At 41.1% G+C, this 24599-nt stretch overlaps 1 protein-coding gene across 2 annotated transcripts in view; it reads right to left on the minus strand.

Annotated features, from left to right (window-relative positions):
- The window catches only part of cxxc4 (CXXC finger 4), a 30423-nt gene extending 12517 nt beyond the window's left edge, over window positions 1–17906 (minus strand). Inside the window, exons 1-2 of one of the 2 annotated variants that reach the window (XM_084931509.1) lie at window positions 16886–17906; window positions 13971–14909 (exon numbers count right to left, since the gene is read on the minus strand). In XM_084931509.1, coding sequence (XP_084787635.1) covers window positions 13971–14795 — 825 coding nt within the window. In that variant the 5' untranslated portion in view covers window positions 14796–14909; window positions 16886–17906. The other variant, XM_084931510.1, reaches the window with a different exon arrangement.
- Window positions 17907–24599: the final 6693 nt, after the last annotated feature.

Here is a 24599-nt window from a genome sequence, read left to right on the forward strand (position 1 = left end):
CTAGCATGCCACAACCAGGCATAATCATTTGAGAGCAGTGTGCTTGGTGGTGTTGGGCGTGAGCTTTGAAGAACAGTGAAAATTTTACATCACTGTCAAGAACTTTATTTGATGACTTGATGCTCAAACACATATCCTGATCCCATTTCTGCACGATATCAAGATTTCATACTTGATGATAAATTTGGTGAAAAAATTGGTGAATCAGTTTTGTGTAAATGCACAGTGGCCCAGTAGTTAGCAATGTTCTTCACATAAAGAAGATTTTGGATTTGATAGTAAAAAAAGATGGATGTAGATGTCGTGATGTCACACACTTTCACACAAGTTCTGGTTTGAAGCCTTGAGAAAAGTATTTTCACCATCACCATCTTGGCTTTTTGTGTACTGACTTGTCAATCGCAAGTTCGTAGACAGTGAACATATGCTAGATATGTCTAACCCTAACACTTTCCTGAGGGAAATTGGGCAGCATTAACCCAATTTCCCTCGGGATGAATAAAGTATTATCACTCAATCAATGAATCATGATCTTTCTGAGACTTATAACCAAAATTTACCAAATAAACTTAATGTTTTATACAGTTTGACCTGAAATAAGTGAGCCCATAACAGGAAAGCATTTACAGAGGTCATGTCAGAAAAAACAATTTCCAACAAACTTGTATAAACTGGAAGCCTTTGCAACCACAGCTATGGCCATCTGATGGCCTTTAAAATGAATGCAGATTTAAAGAACCTCTGCTTTGGTCTCACTTTTCAAACCAAGAGGCAATGTTTATCTTTTATGCTGGTTTGAACCTTCTGAATCTTCTTACAGTCCAAAGACAGGCAGGCCACATTAACTGGTGATTCTAAATTGGTGTAGATATGATGAGAGAATAGTTGTCTTTGTGGTAGCTCTGCTGGTGACCTGCCCAGTGTGTAACACGCATCTTACTTAATTTCAGCTGGGATGGGCCCCATCCCTACAGGCATATCAAGAAGGATAGGATAAAACAGCATGGTAAGGACTGAAGAATATAGATGGATGGAGACATCCCCCTCTGTAACACACTGAACAATTTGATGAGCAGTTCCAGCACCAGATTCTTTCAACCTCGATGTCTGAAGGAACGACAGAGGAGGCACTGCTCTCAGACTCTTTACTTAATCTGATTAGATCAGGCCGACACGTACTGAACCGGACTAAACACACCTCACTGCACGACATATATTTGCACACCTACCAGCACCTTATACCTGTTAATATTCCAGAAACACTGGTGTTAATACTTGTGTCTTTTTATGTTTATGCATTTATCTCTTCGTTTTATACAGTTGCTTTGTTGTCTGTTGTGTATATGTGGCTATGACAACTTAATTTCCCTCTGGGATTAATAAAGTTTCTCTGATCAGATCTGTTACTTTAAATGATGGCTAGATATATCCATACTTTTTCATTTCAATTCTTCAATAAGTGCTAGCTTGTGCTAGTTCAGTATTTTCTTCATTCAGACGTCAGCATTGTAGAATATGCAGAATAAGGATGACTGCAAAAACTCAGCCTTCAAGCCAAAAATTTAGGTTTGGTATTCTGACGTTGTCCAGTAGCACCTGTTCCATTGCTAAAACCTCTCACGCTACATCACAGAATACATCACACACAACGGACTCATGCTGTGTGAGAGATATCTAGGGCAAAACGGGAGCAACTTTATGCTGCTGAAACATTTCTCAGATGCCGTGCCTCTTCCCTTCATCATGCACTGAAAATTCATGCCCACACAGATGGAGGCTGAGCCAGCCCTCTGAGAAAAACCCCGCGCAAAAAACGAGGGCTCACCTTAAGGTCAGAGGCTGCATCCGTAGCCAGGATCAACTTCCCGCAGCTATGTATGCTAGCTTCCATTTCAATTAGCTTTACCTTAGCACCCTCGCCCAAGTAAGTCAATTTCATACAGGGCTCCAACAAAGCCAACTCCTGTCTGTGAGCATACCCCTATATATGAGACAGTGAACAGGCTTTCAGGTGCTGCTGAGATTTCAGGAAAACAAAACAAAGAGATGCAGCGGCGAGGTCAATTGAGCTCCAAGACAGGAAATCAGGGCAGTGTGAGAAGCGAGAAGGGCAGGCGCTGAAGGATGGGAGCGGGGGAGGAGGAGAAGATGAACAGGACACGCGTTTTGAGTGTGTGGATACCTGAGGGATCTGGTATGGAAATCCCCAATTTCTCAGCCAAGTTGCAGCCCTTTGAACAGCGAAAGACGTCAGCTAGCACGACGAGAAGCCATGTGGGTGTAACGAAGCGAGGGCTAAGCGAGGCAACATGCTGCCAGTTCTCTGAAATGTTAAATTGAAATGCAAAGTAGGAGCAGGCCTTCTTGTTTTGAGCAGATTTCACAGCATCTGTGTGGGAGCCCTTAAACTTAGAAGGTCCATACGCAGAGCTCTGCATATTTACAGCAAATCAACATAATATTTAGGTTAGGATTAGAAAATACAGACAGCTGAAGATGAATCTTTAATTTTGCTCAGGTAACTGGGAGTCAAATCAATCTGTTCATCCAATTCAGCGAGAAAAAATACATTTCACTTCAGTAAATCTGATTTTTTTTTAATAATCAGTTGTCGTAAGTAAAATGTGCTGCTCATGCCTTTTTTCGCTTTTTCTTTTTACACATTTTTAAGCAAGATGTTGGCACCGAGTGAATGTAACTAGTACAGCATCAAAAAAGTCAACACATGAAAAGTTACTGTTATTTTAAAATGTGTCCAAAAACCAACAAGAGGTGATCAAAGGATTTGAAGTGAATAGTAAAGCAATCCTTTTTTTTTTTGGTAAAAGCAAAAATTCCTTTTACTTTGTCTGTGGAAAATTTCAGGTTGACATTAGTGTGAACTGATCTGCATTAGAAATATCCAGACGACAACAACAACAGCCACAGCCACAAAAATGTGTGTATTAGTTTGAAATTTTTTCAGATTAAAGAACTGTGACAGCAGAGCTTTGGAACGGCTTTGATTCGTGCCTCCTCCAAACAAAAGTGAATGAGGAAAAAAAAACAAAACAAGGTAAAATAATTTCAAATGGTGATCATAGCACGCATGAAGGCCTGCTATTACAAAAAAACCAGGGAACAGTGGTAAGAAGCAAACCCAGCGATGTACTTCTTCTCCATTCAGTCACGTTATTGCTTGTGAAAAAGCTAGAAAGCAGAAAACAAGCTTCGGTTTGGCGCATTCAACCAACCACAGACAAAGGGGTTGCATTTCTGTGGTTGTTCCCTCTACATAACTGTATGCAGGACATTTACATTTGTTTAAAACCTTCCTCCTCATTACAGCTGAAAGAACCAATCCAATCCTTAATGCACAGGTTTGCACAATGCATGCTTGAGATTTGGGAGTTGAGCCATACCCATCACAGGATTCTCTGCGTGGGCTCGCATAATTCCAACTTAAGAAGTCACACGCCACAAAGGTTGGAAACCGCTGCACTGCTGCATTTATATATACTGCTGAAAAAAACAGCGAGGCTGCATGTATAAGAAGACTTAATTTGGTTTAATTGAATTTAGCTGAGACACACATACAATAAAAGTTTGATGGTCTCTGCATGTGGAGAAAACCTCCCTTCTGAGGATTAAAGTCATCTAGTTAAGAGTCCAATGACTAATATTCCACCTGAAGCAACCTAAAATGAGGAATTATATAAGGAAGCTTTAGTTAAAACTGGATTTGTGAAAGTTGACAAAGATAAAAACAAGGCAGATATCATTAGTGGGCAGGTAATAAGTCAGGGCTAATCCAAGCACACTCCCACCGGCTTAGTCATCCCAGCTCCGTGCTGATCAGACAGTGCAACTGGTCACAGTTTGTCAAAACGCAGCTTGCACTCTGAGCAGATTGAAATCATTTCTCTACTCAACACCACGCCACAGACAGATCTTTTAAGGAGTGACACAAAACCGTCAACAGCTCAATGGTTTATCAGTCATGGAGGACAAAGGGGCTCAGCGGTAAAAAAAAAAATCCACCTGATGTCATCAGCAAGTGCATCATAAATCCTATCCTTTGCCTGGGGACTAGAAACTGACTTCACACCTCTGTGACACTCTCTAACCCCAGGGTTTCTGACAGGGAAAAAAAACTTGAAATATCTTTCTGGGCACGGTGTCAGATGCTCGGCATGAAATATTCATAATCTGAGAGCAGAGCCACAATAGAGGAGGTGGCAGCATGCGCGGATTTGACTTGCAGAAACTGAGATGCTTAAACCACATTGACCGATTTCTCCCATCACAAGGTGTCACTCACAAATTCACTTTCACGTCAGTTTTTCTCGGATGAATGGCACAAGGCCATCTGTCATTTGATGCCTTTTAACTTATACGCATAAACACTTTAGTGCATCTGTCCAGCTGCATTGCTTTTTTTTTTAACATCCTGGATCCTTATGCTTTAAGCCATACAGCTATACTTGTATAACCTGGACATTCTGAGGTTTGTGTTTTCGGTAGAGAAATCATAAAAGACAAACTCAGCAAACCAAAATGTGAATGTGTCTCAAAACCCCCCACTTACAATTAAACTCAAATACTTCATATTTTTGGATGCTGTTGTGATTTGGCACAATATAAATAAAATTCAATTGAATTGATTGAAGATAAAAAAAAGGATCAAATGAACACTATTTTTATGGTTTTTACCTACTGTTTGTTTCGTGATAGCTCAAGAACATGCACCTTATTTGATGTCCCATTCTCTATAATCGATTTTGAGCTGACGATGTTTGAAACAAACCCTACAACCGAACACAGTATAATACTGTTCATGGATTAATTATGTCAAACAAGTTTTTAGTATCTGTTATGACATCACAGTGGTTATAATGAGGGGAAATGACTTCCTGTGGAGGCCGAAGATTAATTAAATAACACTGTTATAAATAAAAGGCGCCGCAGAGCATGAAAAGGTAGCAGTAGCTGGATATGTTATGATACCAGAAATTTAGCAGTTGGCGTGAATCTCGTTAGAGTTACGACATTCTTGATACCCAATTTGATACAATTTACTTTATTAGCTCCTTTATTAAAAAGTAATTTTAAATTACTAACGTGGTGGTGGCAAAATGTTAACATCAGAGTTTGCTGACAGGACACAAACTGAAATATTAGGATGACTGCCAAATAACCTACTAATGTCACCAGGGGGAATAATCACAGAAAGTGTAAAAGTTGGACGTATTTACTGCCACACAGTGTTTTTGTGTGTCGCCACTGGAAGCCTTTGAGGTGAACGTTTACACCAAAACGAGTAACTGAGCCCAAAAACTCGGGAAAGCACCAGAAATCTGGTTTGCAACCACAACGATTTCCATCTGGTGGCCTTCATATAGAATGCGGGTTCAAGGCACTTCCATGTTAGCGTTAGCATTTAAATAATGTTAGCCATTGGAAATATTTTAGCCTATGGAACATAGCTAATTTAGCTGTACGGTGGCAAATGCACTGCAACTTAATAAAACACTAGCAACTAGAAAAAATGCTTTAAACGCACACAAAGCACAGCAGAAGTTAAATAAAACAAAACGGATATTTAAAAAAATGCCACAAAATCTCACATAAAAACAAATTAAATAAATATATAACTCACACAAGACAAGGGAAGTATTTTATGTGGATACAGTAAGGCGATGGACCATCTACGAAGTTTCAAGCTAACAGTAAACGGCTAATACCAAATATGTATATACAATATTGTATGAATTGTGTGATGCGTTGGTTTCTGTCATATTAGTGTCTCCTCAGAAACACTTCTGTTGTGTTTCGTGTGCTTTTGCTGCATTAGAATTTTGGTACTAAAAGGTAAATACCATGCAGTTTCAGTTCTGGTCACATCCGTAGTAGTAGTGCTTCCATTTCTGGAAGTATAGGCCAAATGAGATGGGCATTGTAGAAGAGATCCTTTAAGAAATTTCTTATATGATTTGTTTGACATATAAAGACGCCTTAATGCCCACTCACATCCTGGGCCATCTGACTTCAGGACATGATAGGTTGGGGTTAGGTTTCACAGTGAGCTCACCCGAAACCTTGGCTGATTGTTACCTACACTCATTTTCACACCTTGGCTCGTGTAGGGGATCATTGGGGGGTCCATTGTCCCTCTTGGGGGGACACTCCCACAGGCTTAAAGCTGGGACTCTCCACCATTTGACCCTAGAACTGAAGAAGCTTCTCGGATGAAACGTCCTCAAGCAACTAAAAGAAGTCCGGATGCTTTTGTTTCCAGGCTCCTTAGACGACATTTAAGTGAATTCATATCACTTTCCTTCTTCTCTGTTTACACAGAAAGCATCTGTACTCCAGATGAAATAATTCTTTGCAGGATCCTCATTCACTGGCCTACAAACAAAAACCCCTTGATATCAGGATGGCAACCAAAGCCACAGTGGTAATTAATAAAGGCTGCCTCTTAGTGTCTTATGCCTTTGATGCCAGGAAAAGTCAAAATGTTTGATCTACCATGTGTTAGCCATGCTGGACAGATGATAGAACCAAGCCATTTACTGGTTTAAAGATGGCAGTTTATTTTGCATGGATCAGGCCATTGAGGAGTCATTTTTCCTACACGGTCGCTTGTCTTTAGTTTTTGTACCAGGGTAACGTGGTCAATAGCTTTAGTATTTAAATTGTCTACTCTATCCTGAGGAAATGAAGGAACGTTGTATTTGGAATGACAGTGCAGCGTATTCAGAGGGATGATGAACGGATCACAGGGAAGAGATGAAATGGTTAAAGGTTTAGGATGTGAACAGAGCTGATTCACTGACATGTTCTATGAAACCCAAACAAAGTGGACAGCCATAGGGCTCATGTCTGTGTTATTGTCACTTTATATTAAAGTATTAAATAACAATTTTATCATAGCTGATGTTTAGCGATAGCCACTAGATACAGGGACACATACAAGGTAAGCTTACAAGCCTGAGTCTCAGTTAGTGAAAACTGTGTAACAGTATATTCAGTTATGAATAAAGTTTGAGATTTATGGAAACTGAATGCCGTTTTCCTCTATAATACATTTTCATACAAATTCTGACACAAAATTCTTGAAAGCGTCTGGTTTTCTGGAGCTTTGTGCAACTGTGCCAACTACACATAAACTTTAACACCTCTTTGTTACAGCACACTTCTTCTCATACACGACAGTTACATGGCGTGTCTGCGATACTTACTCGTGCATCCTGCACCCACAGCACTGAACAAGTTCCTCATTTATTCTGCAGACTTTCTGTGTCAACAAAAGACAGGTAACGGGTCATGTGATGATGATTAATGCAACTCAAAGAGTGCTTTTATGCTTCAGGCCTACTCTTGTGCATGTTATATCTGACTATGCTGATTGGGTTTGAGCCAAAACACAGTTAACCTGTATCTCAACACTACTTTTTTACACACACAACTTTTACTAGCATATCTGACTGGTCAGCACCACACAAAATTGTACACTTAAAATACAGCATGATGCCTCTTTCTGAAAAAGAATGAGATTTTATATGAAGCTGGTTATAAGAAGAAAGTAACCGTGATCAATGCTACATGCTAGACATCTCACACTGAAATCTCCTGAATGAGTCCTTCATCTGATTCAAGCAAAGCTCCACTGGCTTTGTTTTTTTGTGGTGGTGCCACATAATTTTACAATGTCACAGGCTACCATCATCACCTATGTCCTTGTCATCATTTTATATATGTCTGTAAAGTCACAGTGGATAACAGCGGATTGAATCAACTTTTCAACTTGTCAGTGCTGCAGCTCTTTCAGCCTCAAAAAAAAAAGAAAAAAAAGTGAAGGGACAGGTTTAGGCTACTCTGCTGCAAGAAGGTCTTTGGTCATAAAGGTCATAAAGACTTTTTTTGCAGAAATATTAGATCTTTATTCCTTCTGCACACATCCTCAATTGTTTAAATTGCTAGCTTTGACTTAGATTTATTTCAAGGTGCTTAATTTGGATTTAAATGACAAAAAGGTCAAAGTCAGTATGAAACCGTGACATTGGCCAGAACTGCACTACAACTGAAATGTATAATGAATGAAATAAAATGAAGAGTATAGGCGAGTGATTAAAGTGATTAAATGTGGTGAGGTTTGTTTTTTGTCAGAAGGTAACCACTAAGTTAGAACTCCTGTTCCAGTCCACAAATGATCATTTTCCTGTGTAGTTCACTCTCCTTATAAGGACAATGTAATAATACAGCTACCTATTACATGTTTGATATAACCACAAAGAAGCTGGTTATAGGTATTGAGGAATAGCTCACTGGAACAGAGGAACAGCATGTCTAATCATTCATTTTATCCACTGAATTAGGGCATTATGCAAAAAAAAGCAAAAAATAGTCAAGAACACGGCATCATAATAACACGTTGTTGCTCTCCGCTCAGTGAAGTCCCCTGATGCAATTACTGAAGACTTTTTCTCTCACACTTTTTGGTACACGCTCTCAGTAATGACGAGATACCTTTTAACTTCTCAGCTAGAGTCATCATCAATAATGTATTCTCATCTGTTTAAAATTTAAAGTGCCACACATTAACGTCCTCCCGCACCTGCTCTTTCACGCTGTCCACCCTCTGCTGAGCCGCTGTTTTACCCCCATCCTCGTCTCCCTCTCTCTCTCTCTTTCTCTCGCTCTCCTCTCACTATAATAAAGACAATGACAACGACTTCTCTTTTACCGCCAAACTAGGGATGTTAAATCAAGCAGGGGCAGAGGAGGCGACAGACCACATAATGTAAGGGCATCGTCCGGACGCCTCCAATTACGCTTTGGCCTTAATTGGTGACAGTGGCAGCGGCGATGAATTCTTTAACAGTCCTGTGCGGTTGTGCCTTTCCGCGCGCAGCGAAGACCTGAGGAGGACAGCTACTCTCTGCAAATGGAAGCTGACAGAAAAGCCACATGGCACAACCAATCTTGGGGAAAAAGGGCATGACAATGACTAAAGGGGCCCGGGCTCTTAAGTAGCTGAGGGTACCTTGCAGGAAAGATGTGTATAATTAAGCGGTCTGCGTTGTGGTTCAGATGGCAAAATCCCATTGTCTTGACAGGAGCTTACTGTTGCCCTTTAGGTGGAGATGCGCAGCAGCGTACGGTCTCATTTTTCCTTCCCTTTTTTTTCTTTCGCACCCCCCCTTAGACCTCTGCGACCAAATTAATCTGCAGTTTTAAAGCTTGAATAAATCCAGTAAGTTAGAGATCTGCAGATCTAAAGGCTGCGCGTCCCTCGGGCTTTTTCTTTCTATGCTTTTTTTTCATTCCCTCCTTTCCTTTGCCCATGGAGATTGACTGGAAGCACTCGGTGTTATCTCCAGGGAGGCAAAGGTTGGTGGGAGGGGGCTGAAGACCACAGATTTGTCCTTATCTATTCTGAGCACACCTAAAACAAATTAGACCTGGCTACCGTTGCTTATTTGGCTCCCGCACTCTCATTAAGGGGCTGAATCCAAGCTATTTTACTCAAGGTCCTGCTTCCTACCATTTCGGGCCTTGTCTTTTATCACAATACTAAAGGTTTCCAGGCAGCCATGCCACCTTTTCATCTCACCCATTTCATGTAGTCGTATCAACACAGCACAAAGAACAGAAGGAGGGAGGGAGCGAGGGAGAGAGCGAGCGAGCGAACATCTCTGTACGCTGGGATGCTGTTTTCCTGCACATGACTTGATGCTGCCCTTTGACATTTGTTAATTGAAAGAGGAATCTGTTCAGCGGGACTTGGCTTTGTCCTTTCCTGCTTTTTTTTCTCCAGTGTTATGTTGCTATTAAAATAGCAGCCTCTCAGGATGTTATTTCAAGTAGATTTCTTTGTCATTACTATTTTATTAATGTAAAAAAACAAAACCTACAGAAGCGCTCTTTAAGTAAAATTGTTCCTGCCAGTATACTTCCTGCTTCACAATAAGCTGAACTTCCATTTGGAATTAAAAGGAAGTTTCTGTTGAATTATATATTTGCAGAAGGCATGGTAGGCATTAAATCACTGATTTACGGTCTTTAATAGTGAGAGTCATTGGGAAAAAACCATACATTATAAATGCAGCGTCAACAATTATGTAAAATTCAACAGCTGAATTTGTAGCATAGCTAGAATATCTCGCAGGAACTGGTCAGGATGGTCATGATTCAGCCTGGATTGCTTCACCGTCTAGTGCCATGCTATGTATAATAAAATCTATGACAACTGAACTGATAAATTATAAAGTGTAAGGACAGAGTCCAAAGATTTCTCAGAAAAATAAATGTTTTAAAGCTTTTCTGAGACACATTCAGTTCACACGCAGAATTGTTTATGAACATCCACATGATCTTGAACAGAAGCACCAACGATTCCCAATAAACTGAATGTATTTAGATCTTTGAACCACTTGTTATACGCCACCTTAGAGATAATATTTCTCAAACATGGGCTCAGTGTTCTGATATAAACCCGAAGGGTTAAAATAAATGGAAAGCAAACAAAAAACACCAAAATATACACAACATATGTACAAACATAATATTCTAGTAGTAAGTAATATAAGATGTAATTTTGGCCTTTTTTGGCCTTTATTTGACATCCAGGCCTCTGCAGCACCTTTGGTTTGGGTTGACAGTCTAAGCAGGTGAGTTATAGCAGCATCCTGGTAACATAATGGTAATTTTGAGACTCTGAACTATTAGCAGAAAGATGAAGCTATGTTCACTACAAGGCCAAACGCTGTATTTGGGGGGGGGGGGGGGGGGGGGGGGGGGAGTAAGCATAACTACAATGAGTGAAATTGATACATACATATACATTTTTACGTACTTTAATTGTTTTGTTCGGTGCAGCACAGTTTGTACTGTATCTTCACTGACAAACATTAAGAAATTTAAAATAAGACTATGCAGAAATAAGAGCTGGAGTGAGACAGACAGGTGAGGTAAACAGAGGTGAAGATGCAGCTTACCCTCATACAAGTATAGCATTTGAAAGTTAATGAAGGACCTCTGAGCCATCTGAGCTAAAGCTATGCAAAGGTAACTGCTCAGGAAATGTTAGGTTAGATGAGATTCCTCTGCCAGACTAATCCATCCTGGAGCCTGAGAGCAGCACAGAGACGAAGCAGACAGAGAGCAGAATCTGCTGCAGAACAGCACAGCGGTGACAGAGGGCAATTCTCTAGGGCCTTGCATTAGCGCGCTAAATTAAAGGGGGTATTAGATTAAATTGGCTCTCCGATTTCAGGGGTGTGAGTAAAATTCTGATTTGCATTTCCACCGCTGCTTAAGATATAATTAGTTCAGGGTGATTCCCATGTGGAAAACACTGACAGCCAAATCTAACTGGCTGCCAGTAGCTTATCGTCTCTTCCAAGGCAAAAGGTAGACTTGGCTCATGTTCAGTGTGTGCGTTTGTGACGGCGTAGTTAGATGCTAGATTGTGTGTGCGTGTGTGTTTGCGTACATCTTGTGTGTGCGAGAGAAAAAGAGGAAGAAGAAGAAAAGGTGACACGCAGAGTGCAACTACGTGTTACAACATGTGATGCTGCACATATTGCGTGCACCATTTGACTCCTCACACTTTTTAATAAAATCCCAACGAACCCCGAGCGTCATCAACAAGGCGAAAAGACACCCACTCAGTGCCAACGTACATAAAACTGCACAACTTCACACCTCTGAGATGGCTTTAAATGCAAGCCCATTTACACTGCAGAAGGCGCACCTGTAATTACAGTTCCAGAGTCAAAAATAACAATTAGCGCTGGAGAAGTCCATACTAGGAATTACTGAACTAAGAGAAAAAGCTTTTAAATCCAAGTTAGGATTTGTTTGTGGGGCTTCACACCCTCGGTAATTCTAACCTTCTTTGCAAATGGATGTTTTCCAAAAAGTGATGCTACCCATGGATTATGAGCTCGGGCCCAGCTTCCTGGACACCTGTTTGGAACACCTGTTAGTACATCATCTATAGAGTCAGCATCCGATGAGCTTCAGACTGACACCTCGGCAATATCCACATCCAGCTCATACTCAATAACCTCCTTAATGGCCCATTTAATTAAACTCTTAAACCTTAATTTTTTTGCCCCTTAATAGCAGAGTCTTGTACACTGTATGACAAGTCATGCGTGCAGTATGATCCCACTACTGTTTTCTAAATCTAAGCTTCAGCATGTTTTAAGAGAAACATCCAAACCTGACACATTTGATTCTGCATGACGCCACCAAACATTTAAAAAATATTTAAAATGCAAGCCTCGAAAGTCTCTTTGCTAAACAGTCGCTTTATATATTTGTAATGTCTGTCCTTTAAAATCATTGTCTTTATCCCCACTGTGACAATATTTCTACTTGTCTGAGAGCAAACCATCTCAGTTCATAGACACCCACTGTTGTTATGGATGGAGTTATTTATTTATTGAAATCTTGATTTCTCTTCCAAAAAGGTTGAAATCCTCCCACTTCACTGAGAGATTCGTTCACCCTGTTTTCTAAAAGAAAACGGTGAGAAAGGGTGAATGCACAAACATGCACTTCATACACATGCCATGCAATAAATTTATAACTTCTGAAATAATGCAGAATTTAAACAATAAACTTTGATGGTGTGCCTTCAGAGCTTGCGTGTAACAGCTGATCAGTTTAAGGGATTAAGTTGAGTAAAACAGACATGTAGATTACTGTGTCGTTGACCAAGAAGCAAAGCTTTGGAGGCTCTGGACTGGAGAAATTGATTACAAGGTGCTAATGTTGCCAGGCTGTGACTGAATTGATGGAAAATCTCCATGTGGCAAACAAAAGTGACATTTATGATAAATAATAAAACGTTACATCACAGACTTGGGCATTGGTGGAGTCAACATTGTATTACTGAACACGTGTGAGAACCAAACAAGAATCAGACAAACTGATGTCTTGACTTGACTTCAGATTTAGCAAAGCATACATCCATACATGGTGTTTTTCCTCAAAGATTAGGTAATATTTCAGAATTAACCTTGTTATCCTCCCTGTGTAATCTCTTGATTAGAGAACAAATTATCTGGCACTCGGGCTGCATTTGGTGGAAACTCATCCATACAGGCGCATGTTAAGTCATAACCTCAGGATAATCAGAACCATATTTGCAACTCAACATTCGTATTCCGCCTTTGCACCTGATAATCAAATGTCAGCTGGTAAATAGATCAATTAAAACAAATCTTTAAAAACAATTCAGCCCTGTGTCCTAATGAAGCCTCTTGCTAGCTCTCAGTTAAGCCGATTCCTAATATGTTTTTCCCTTTCCTAAGTGGACCAGATTATTATTATTTTTTTATGCATCATGCCCCAGACTGATGCATAATTTCCCATAATGGCGTAAATATAATGTAAAATGACTTTATCTCCACCCCACTGTGATATGCACAATCAATTCATACAGGATAAGTGTGAAGGGATCAGTCTGGGTGCTTTATTCCCCTCCCCAAATAAAACTTGGGGGATGTTTTGAGAAACGCCATCAGCAGCTCTACCATCACTCTCGCCATCTCTTGGTGGTCGGAGGCTGAGGCTTTGTGAGATATTGATTCTCCCCATCCAGAGACGGTTTCCATAATTGGTTAAAATGACCGGGTGCAGAGAGAGATGGCTCTCTGCTGAAAACCATTTCCCAGCCCTGCTTGGAGCTGAGCCAAGCTCGGGGTTGTTCGGATGCGTTCCAGCCCCAGCCTGACTGGCAGCAATTAGGGGTGTCTGAGCCAAGCTCAGCTTGCGCTCCGCACAAACACCCCTAATTACTGCCAATTAGGCTAGGCGGGTAGGCAGATTTGAGAAACCGGGGGGATGTTCAGGCATGGGTGGGCATGGAAACAATTTTCAAGGGCTTAGAACGTGACTGGATGAAAAGGTTAATGCTTTGGAGTGCAAGGGGATAATAACAAAAGAAGGGGAAGCAGAACCCCGGTTCTCACCTCCAGCGATGAGCCTGGCTTCTTTTTCAGCTCCTCACATTTCCTAAATTTGCAGATCTGGTGGCCCGTTTTGCGGTTCCGACAACTGCTGCAGACACCACAGTTGATTAGCCGCCGGCAGGGTGCACAGACCCCACACCTTTTCCTTTTCTTCTTTGCTGGGTTTCCACTGGATGCTGAGGAATTATTCTGTGGGCAGTCTGCCAGATTGGCAATTTGAAACGCACTGTCTGTAACGGCTGCTGAGGCTGCGGGGGAGTGAAGGGCTGTCATGACGATGACCCCGGGAGGTAATGAGATGCCCCCTAAAGCCGGAATAGCGGAAAAAGTTCCAACGCGTTCTGGGAGATTCATTATCTCTGCTTCAGCAGCGCCGCATTTCAGCTTGTTCATGCATTCTCCTGCTAAAGGTCTGCAGTGTTCGGGGGATAAGGTAGAGAGGAAATTATTATTTGCCATTTGCAGCGTCTCTGGCGGCACGCCAGGCTTCCCCGGCCTCTGGGAGTCATTTCTATGCATGCTGGTCCTATTAGGGTTTATTGCCGCTGATTTCCTTCCCCAGAGCATGGCGTTATCACAGTTCCAAGGGGACATACCAATTCTAGCACTGGGAAAAATGGGCGTCGTGATGCGGGCAATCTTAGCAGTCTGTGGAAATGCCCCATTGGTTTTATAAAAGTTTGCAAAAGACCTGTACCTTTCCATTTCTGCATTATAATCCAAAAGCTGGCTTAATCCACCATCCTGAAGATTATCCTTTTGTAGCAGAGACACATCTGCATTCTGTCCATTTTCAATGCAAAGTGCATTGTTTATGTTAGACATGGCTGAGGAACGGTAGTCAGTGTTTAGGAGAAGAGATTGAGGTTACAGCGGCCTTCGTCAAAGTGAAGCTGGTTACGAACAACGAGTTACCATCCTGGTTTGTCTCCTCCAGAGCTAAAAAGAAAAAGAAAACAAAACAAATGAGAAGAAAACAACAGTTACACACGAAAGAGACAAATACTTTCATCCTGATCACTTTCCACTTCTCAATTTCAACTTTTCTCTGAAAAAGAGAGGCTGATATTGTGAAGAATCCTCTGGCACAGTGTTTATGCTCTGACAGTATAATCACAAAAAGTCATCAAGTGACAATAACGTGATGGCTGTGACAGACCAACATGTCATTATTATTATTGAGAGAAAAACTTTTGCATGTTTATTTAAAAAAATTCTCTTGCCAGGGTCTTCTTACATATTTTCAAGAAAACTCAATCTGCTGCTTCACAGAATAAACACAAACATCTGGATATGCAGCAGTGCATTTAATAAAAACGTGAAAATTTAAATATTCTATCCAAAATCATATTATTTAGGAAAAGTTAGAAGAGAGCCTCATGTCATGTGAAGACATGCACAAAATCGCATTCCTGCAGGAGGTTCTTAAAAATAATCTGGCTTGGATGTGAGGATTTACAGAGTTAAACATTTTCAAATCTCTCGATTTTCGCCTGTAGTAGCCGTAATTGCAAAGCTGGCCCATCCCTGTAAACAAGACTCTGACCAGCCTGAGCAGCAAGTGGTATTCATTCATGGCCAGCTCTATTACATTTACTCTGTGACAGCGCTCAGTGATAGCCACTGGTGAATTTCCAACCAGATCATGGACCAGACCAACTACAGTGTCAGCTGCCTCAGGACGGGACGCGTCCATGTGTGTGTGTGTGTGTGTGTTTGTGGGGGGTGGGGGTGCTCCATTTCCTCTCTCACTCTCTCTCTCCCCCAGTCTGTCTGGATTTGGTTTCCACAGATAAAAGCCCATTAGACACATCTCCCCTACTTCCATTACCTTTTTCTGGGCTTTCTCTCTTAATTGCCAAAGCTGATCCATTGCTAGAACACTAAAGCATTTCAAATCACTTCCATGGTGCTACCCAGCAGCTGTCTTGAAAAGAATGAATTATAAATATGCACACACAGAACAAGAGGTATCACACTGGGTGGCATTATCAAAGTCCTCAATATACTAAAGTGTATCCACTACTAAACATGCCCAAAGAGTCAAGCATTTGTCCCGTTAACCTGACACCAGATTATCAGGAGAATAAAATCTAAATAGTGTTCCATAGGGTTTTATATAGATTTTTTTTTTTCTCTCTTTCCAGCAATTCTTGAGGTCTCGGTACACTTTACACTTTTAATTTTCACGAAGCAAATGTGAGAAGACGAGTTTTATCCACCATAGTCTCCAGATCTGGAAGTTCAATGTCAGTGTGGCATCTGAAACAACCGCCAGCCACCCGTAAACAAAACCTCCTTGGCTTAATGATCAGCCCTCCTCAGGGTCATTATTACTTAATCAATTCACCCCTGGAGCGAAATACGCAGCCCAAAGGCAATCAAGTCACGGACATTGATTTTCAGCCTGTAAACAAAGTTTAGAGAGACAGAAATGTTCAATACTCGAAGCTGGAGAGACAGAGAGAGAAAGAGGGGAAGAGGAGAAAGATAACCAAAGAAAGGTGGAGAGTGCGAAAGGGAGACCGAAGAAAGAAAAGTAAAAAAAATAATAATAAAATTAAAAAAACACGTCCGGTGATCAGCAGCTGTACCTCTGCTGTGCTGCACAATGATGCCATTAATTACACCCAGCCTGGTCTGAGCTAGACATCCAGATCAAAGGTCATGCATAGATAATCCGGAGAGGGAGTGCGGTGCAACAGTGCGAATAAAAGCCCCATAAAAATAATCTGACACTGGCCGGATCACTTGGCAGCCACACGGACACAAATCGGGACAGCAAAACGGGAGGGTAAAACACATGCAACCGGACGCCAAAATAAGGATGGACAAACACTCGGAGCGAGAGGGAAAGCTTGAGAGAGAGAGCGAGAGAGAGAGAAGAAGGGAGAGAGGGAGAGAGCATCACCTACCAGGTTCCTGTTGAGAAGAGCTCCCAAGATGCTACCAGCCGGAGACCGTGTAACGGCACATCACTGCGAAGGGATACGCGGGGGGGGAAATAATGCAAAGACGCGAGAAGACGCACAGACATAGGCTGCCGGAGGAGAACAGGGAGACTGTGTGTGTGTGTGTATGTGTGTGTGCTGAGAACGCTCAAAACAAAAGGATCATTTTTATCGACTTTCTGGACACGCTAGGGGGGGAAAAAAGGTTGAAAAGTGCATAAATAAGCCAAAAGGTGTCGGACGAAAAAGAGAGAGAAGGGGGAAGCGGAAATCGCAGAGGTGGTTAGGTGTTTCCTCTCTTCTTGATCCGGAGGCTGTATTGTGTGTGTCTGCCTGGTCTCAGTTCAGCCCGTGTCTCCTGTCGCTGTGTGTGGCTGATTGGTGCTGAGGTGAGGAAGCAGGGATGTGGACACCTACTGATCATTGGCTGGAAATTACTATAGAAACACTCGGGAGGTGGGAGGGATGGATGGCTCAGGGCGCCCTACAGGGAGAAAATATCTACGGCAAATATCTGCGTCTTCAACCCTTGTGGTGTCCTCTTTCACCCCTTTATTTTGACAAAAATATTTTTAATATACTTCTTTAATAATGACACATTTAGAGAGGGGGGAGGGGGGGTACGCGTCTTTTAATAAGAGTTGGGGTAACTTGTCAAATTAATTTGAATGGAGCTGAGCTGTGATTAAGATAAAATGCCTCCACCAACCCTCCCCCCGTCCATCGACAGCCATAATTACCAAGACCTCCAGGATTCATCACATTGTAAGTCCTGCCTGCTCACCACCCATGCCTACACACTTCCCGTTGACAACAGGATCTTGCCTGGCATATTTTACACCATGAGTCCCAGTGTGTGGCAGTCCCGTCCGATCATGTTGATGCTTGGGTTATGATGGGACCTTCACCTTTGTAAGCACATTCTTGGTTTTAAGTTACTTTGCATTATAGAGAAAAAGCAAATACAATACACAATGTTTGTCTTTACTGTTTCAATAAAACAGAAGGTGAATAAGATATAAACTTATCACCAAAAATTAGGAAATTTGTGTTTGGTTGATTTTTTGTAAGGAAAATGCATTTGTGGGTTACGCTCATGACAAACTTGCCAGATCATCTCTGCCAGTAGCTACTAAACAGCTTATTTTGCTATCGATTTTTGTTTGGTTTATTGGATTGGATAATTGAAGTTTGAAGAAACAGAAGCATATTAGGAATTTAACAATTTATTCATTTAACAAGCAGGAGCCTCAGCAGCATGTGGAAGAACCGTACACAGCCACAACAGCCTGGCTCCTCCTCCCCATACTGGTCACCAGCTTGGTCACACACTGCTGTTGGATGGCATCACATTCACCAGCATTTGTAGCAAAAATCAGCCAGTGTGGGTTTTTTTTGGTAAATTGTGCTCGAACTGCACACCCAGGCTGATCCAACAAGAGGTCAGTGGGGTTGAGTTCAGGAATGCAGGCAGTCACCTGTCCTCTCCACTCCCAAACTAGAGGTAGTCTTCTGGGCTCATCGCTTAACATAATGTTCCTCCACATGTTCAGGTTCCAGCGGACATGTTACCAACATCAGAGCAAATAGGTCTGATGATAAAGGGCATTCATGGCAGGTCTCCTGGCAAGTATTTCATGGTGCAAGCGACATACTCACCCCTGCTGCTCAACCCGAAAATGCATTTTCGGGTTGAGCATTTAAGGGGTGAGTATGTCATTTAAGGGGAAATAAACAGGTTTGCCAACAGTATAATATCAAAGTCAACTTTATTGTCAAAAACAATATGTAGAGATCATACACAGGAATTTGAAATTGCAGTGCTCCCAAAGCCCTCAGTATTACACTTAAACAAACATAAATATAAATTTTATATACAATCTTATGAATACATTATTTATTACCAAGAAGCTTTGTTACAACAAAGAAATAATCTACTGAACACACATTTCCTTAGTTTTTCAGCTAAGTTTATTTTATTCAGGTCCTCAAAATCATTACAATCACAGTGCTCCTTATAAGTCATTAACAAATACTCAGTATAGAATATGGCAATCATAACAATAAATCTGAGTTAACAAGTTGTGGAAAATCAGGCTGACAAACTGGTTCTAGATGCTTGATGATGATACCTTCAAGCATCTAGATAAGACTCTAAAAAGGCACCAATTCTTCAGCTCCAATTATAAATATGTCATTAATAAAAGGTTTTAATATATTATGCTGTCAATAAGTAAGTGCATATTAATTTAAATATGCACTTTCTTGCCTTACTTGCCTTACATCTTTAGTAAATTAAGTTTTAACTATTAATACTTATTTATCACTTGCAAGACCATAATAGTGCATTGCGCTCATTTAATTCATAATAGGGCCAAAATCTTACCATTTTTCATGTTCTCTTAAGTTGCACGACATTTCCTGAGTTAATCATCAGAAATTCAGAGACTGATGTGACAGCATCTATTTCTTGTTTTGTTTCACTAAAGATCCCAAACCCCAAATATATTCAATTTACAGTCATTAGAAAAAACAAAACAACAAATGTTGATACTTGAGACAAAAATGGAAAAACAAACCACCAACTTTCTCGTGTTTTTGTTGATACGATTCATTATCTGAGTTTCTACCAGCTGATTTTCTGTCAATCGGTGAGACGATCAATCATTTCAACTCCGCTGCAAAATGGCATTATGTCGCAGAGGAATACACAGTCCCTGCGTCGCTTCTACTTTTAAAGCACGCTTATGTGTGAGTAAACACAGTGACAGCTGCACTGACACATTTCTAAGCCATAATCTTCCAGGTGAGCTGTGCGGCGCAGGCCTATGGGCTGCTAAAGGCGACGCTTTGATGACTGTGTTTAGAGGTGGCAATAGAGAGGACGAGGAAGAAGCAAAAACTTCTGTGATAAGGGTTGTACAATTTTATGTAAACATCTTTTAAACTTTGTTCAGAAATTATATTTGGATTATAAAAGTCATTTCTTCAAATTCAAACATAATTCTTTAAGAGTATTCCAACATTTTAAAGTACTGATCAGGAAAAAGGTAAAGATGAGTGTTTTACTGTAGTTTAATGTGAAATTGCAGTGAATATGCAACACAAACTATAACGATAAAAGCACCTCACCTGAAATTTACTAATGTAGCTCCGTGACGTAACAACTGATTTGGGTGTAAGTCTTTCCTTTGTTTTTGTTTTGTACCTGACAAACCTCTCTGTCTACAAGAAACCCTTTGTGCCTAAAAAAGGTCTGACCTGACAAACCTTCACCTTCACCTTTAACCCTTCACCTCTGTGAAGTCATTGCTGGTCAGTCATAATGGGCACAATGATTTGTTTGGAATAACTAAGGATGTGCACCAGAGCTTTCCCGACACACTTAGAGGAGGAAAACAGCCTTGGCATGACGTGCACAGTTATGAGAGCTGTAATATTAAAATCCTATTGTGACATCATCATTTTAAGGGGGTTGTTATGCCACAAGCTATACAGTCATGCACCGATGAAGTCACTCAGCGCTGGTGGTGTGGGGGAAAGGAGCAATGCTGAAGACCTGAAGGATTAATCTGACATAGAACCGTATATACTACCTATGAACTTGGCATCATGTGTGTGAAAAACTGGAGGTAAAAGTGACAGAGGAGGGATGAATCGATCTTACACTGAAATAACAGCTGACAGCAGCAGAGAGACCATTTAAAAAAAATCTGAGCGCTGTAAAATTACTGGCTCCCAGTCAGAGGTTAAGGCAAAATTTGATTGGTTTAACTGAGGAAAGTGCACTCTCAGTCAGCTGATGTGATGAGTTAGGAGAAAGAAGACAGAGAATGTAAATAAGGAGCATAAGCAAGAGATTGTCTTCCTCAGAGCACTGTATTAAACTTAATATGTCCCAGCAGTGAGTAGAAGCAGTGGTGCATGGGCATGTTTAGGAAAATTGGTAGGTGTATCAACAAAAGTGTTAATATGTGTGGTTAAGTGTGCGTGTATATGTGATTAGGAAGTCAGAGATTGGTTTGTTTGGGTCTGGAGTAGTGAAGTTTAGTATCAACAGTCTCACACTCAACTGTCATCTTTAAGCTGAGGCTACTTTTATACGAGGATCAAAATCCTCCAATATGTTCACTCTTTTCCATCTCTAAATAGAAAAAAAAAATTTGACCACTACGTTTGCTCTGTCAGTTATTATTGCACAACAAATTAATAAACTCAGATGTTTGCTCATATACACAAACATTACGCCCACTGACAGGTGAAGTCAAGGATTTGAGTTGTCAAGGGCCAAATTGTGATGGCTGGACGACTGGGTCTCTCCAGAACTGGAGATCTTGTTACGTGTTCCTGGTCTGCAGTGATCAGTATTTAGCAGAAGTGATCCAAGGAAGGAACGCTGGCAAACCAGTGACAGGGTCATGGACAACCAAGACTCACTGACGCACATGGAGAGCGAAGCTGGCCTGTATGGTCCGATCCAACAGACGATGCAGCAGTTAGCATCAAGATAATGAACCCTGACACGAAGCAAAAAATGATTTAGAAATGGTTTGAGGAGCACAACAACAAGTTCCAGGTGTTGACTTGGCCTCCAAATTTCCCAAATCTCAATCCAATCAGGCATCTGGTGGTTGATCTTGTTACAGATACCACAGCACACCTTCGGGGGTCTAGTGGAGTCCATGCCTCAATGGGTCAGGAAAAATAGGAACCAGCACAATGCTAGGCAGGTGGCCATAATGTTATGTTATGTTATGTAAATGTTGCATGTAAAGGCTTTGCAGTCATGAAATGAAATCCAAGGAAATGAATGCTTCAGAGTTCTTCACAGACAGATCATCATGAATCCATGTAAATGCTCAAATACACTCTGCATGTAACATTAGTTTTAAACTTATGTAAATGAAGAAAACACAAAAATCTTTAAAAATGATTACTTCAAATTCAAACTGGAGACATAACACACACAACAAAAATCACACCAGCTGTTATGTTTCTTTTCCCACTTTGCTTACTTATAGATCGCTACCATTGAAGGTCTGCCTGGCTTTGTGTAGCCCCGCGATAGATACAACCGAAAAAATTAAAGAAATAAAAGATTTCCACAGCCTCCTTCATATTCATCGTAATGTGTGTTTTATGCAATTTCTATAAATCGTTTTCTTTTCCTTGTTTTGATCACTGTAGCGCGGTGTCCTTTTCACACCGCCCTGTACCACATGCTGTTTTGAGACTACAAAATGCATTTTACAGTTTTAGTTTTTTTGCAAAGGATAAATCCTGAATAAATTTGTCTTGACATTTGCCTAAAATAATGATCAATCAGAGCTTTTGTTCTTAGACATGAGACTTGATTGACAGTTACTTTTAAAAAGAAGAAGAAGAAGAAGAACCTCTCTTGAAGTGAGATCGGTATCAGAAACTGTGCATCTGTGTGTGGAAGCTCCTCTCTCTGAAAATCATTTCATCTTCCTGGCGATAATAGCCCCCAAGGGAAATCTGCCTAGGTGGTCTTAACCTCTCAGTCTGCAGAGCCACGGCAGTGTATGGGTCTCTAGCAGTGGGAGGCATGAACCTTCGTGGCAGGCCTTTGTTCCTATCTGTGTGCTGCTGGCATTGCTTCCCATGCATCTGCTCCTCCCCCTGTTTCCTTGAGCTTTCCACTGAACTCAGAGGAGTAATTAATAACCATGACCCCCTGATTTAAATGTAGCCTGCATTTGGTCGATGGGAACAGAATCACGCAGGAGTGAAGTTGTAAGACATGGGTGTTTGAGGATTGATGGTGTGTATCCATTGATTCATCCGTTTCAATGTGATCCGAGCTCCGTGCTCACATCTGTGAGGGGGGGAAAAAAGGCAGTGATCATACAGGAACCCCGCTCATATTCATCCTCCTTTTCTTGCCTCGCGAGATTAGGAAAATGATGCAAACAAAACATATTTCACAAGAAAGGAAAAATATTAAGCTTTGGTGGACATGGAATGATCCACATAATGATAGGAAGCGAGTAACTGCGTCATACCTGAGCTTGTTAATTCAGACACGCACTATACTTCTGTCTTGCTTTAGATGGCTCAAAACGCTTTCAGGGTGTAATGATGTTTGTGTGCAAGTGAGGACAGCACAGCAGAGCCACAACTGTTTCTCAGATGAAATAAAATATCTGACCAGAAAGAGGGAGGAGCTTGACTGTAACTTCTGGAGGTGTTTCTGATGGGCTCCCACAGACTGTTAAGGTAAACAGCATTCCTTTGAGGCCTTCAAAGCATGAAGATGCAGACACAGATGGAAAGAGAGTGAAGAGAGACTAAGAGAAAAAGAGGGCTAGAGCAACTTGGGAAAATAAACAGTGTGAGATTATGGGTTTGGCAGTGATGCACCAGAGTGTAGCAGCAACCTTGGCAGCATTTATTCAGAAAGCAGCCTCACTTCCTCCTGCAGTCTTTAATATATGATGCCCTCACCTTTTGCACATTAGCCTTCTGCTGTGATTTAACTGTTTTACGCTGCTTCCTTGGGTTGCATTTGAGCGATTCCACCTCCCGTTGCAATTACCTGCTAATTGGAGTGTATAGAGCGCACCTCATTGTGCTGAAAAGAAACTCCCAGCACACAGTCTACTACAGGTGATGGCATCTACACACAATCACTCCCACACAAAACGCAGCTTAGACCTGAGGAAAGAAATATCTTCATGTAGCCTACATGAATGAAAATTTGGGGTCAACGCTGTAGATCTTTAGAGCTAGAGCTTAGAACTTTCTTAAAAATGGCAGGAACCACAGGAACACAACTTGCAGAATACTTTACCAATAGTTATGAGCGTAAAGTGCTACAACACGTAGTTCATCACATGCAGCTGCATATGAGACTGCATAGCTACAGACCAGTGCCAGTGTTAACCCACTCCAACCAGCCCGTTCTCATTCCTGCATACTGCAGCTTTGTCAAAGCTTCTGGCATCTCCAAATTAAGCACAAGCTGTCCTTTGGCATCGGTGCCATGATGCACTGGGGGGTTTTTTGGTGACAGTGAGATGGGTCTCTCATTCCCAACTTGTCAAATATGGAAGTTTATAGAGGATCCCTTGGAACCACATTTTAAACCCAAGGGTAAGTGCCATTTTTCAAATTGCAGGCTTAATGCTGTGAATTAGCATTTTTTTTTTTTTGTTTTTTTACCCAAAACATATTTTCCTAAAACTAACAAAGTAGCTTTTAGTGTTTGAACCAGGCCAGCAACTAGAATAAAGAGTAAAAAACAAATAAGCAAACAAATAAGCAAGTAAAAACCAAGTTCAAAACACAAAACTTCCAAATAGGGTTTATGATTTATGACAAGTTCCTATTTGTGACAGCGCCGCCTCACTTCAGAAGCATCATGCTGTCCCAGATACCACAGGAAACTTTCATAGATTTTCAGAGGTGGAAATAGGAAAACAACTGGTTTTGAGGCAGTCTAATGTACTGCTTTGGCTCTTTGATGTTGCTTTGAGGAAACAGCGAAATAGTTTTGAAAAAAATACAAATATTTTCTCTTTTTTTTAACTTTGCTTAGCATTTGCTTATCTGGTCTTTCCTGAGGTGGCGCTGTCACTTGGTGTTCGCTCTCTCTGCGGTAGAGTATCACTTCCTGTTCCAACACACAGTGGTGTTTTTGAGTAGCTTATCTTAT

The sequence above is a fragment of the Perissodus microlepis genome, chromosome 6, assembly GCF_051167445.1.
Source record: "Perissodus microlepis isolate ML-2025 ecotype Zambia chromosome 6, ASM5116744v1, whole genome shotgun sequence".
Lineage (NCBI taxonomy): Eukaryota > Metazoa > Chordata > Actinopteri > Cichliformes > Cichlidae > Perissodus > Perissodus microlepis.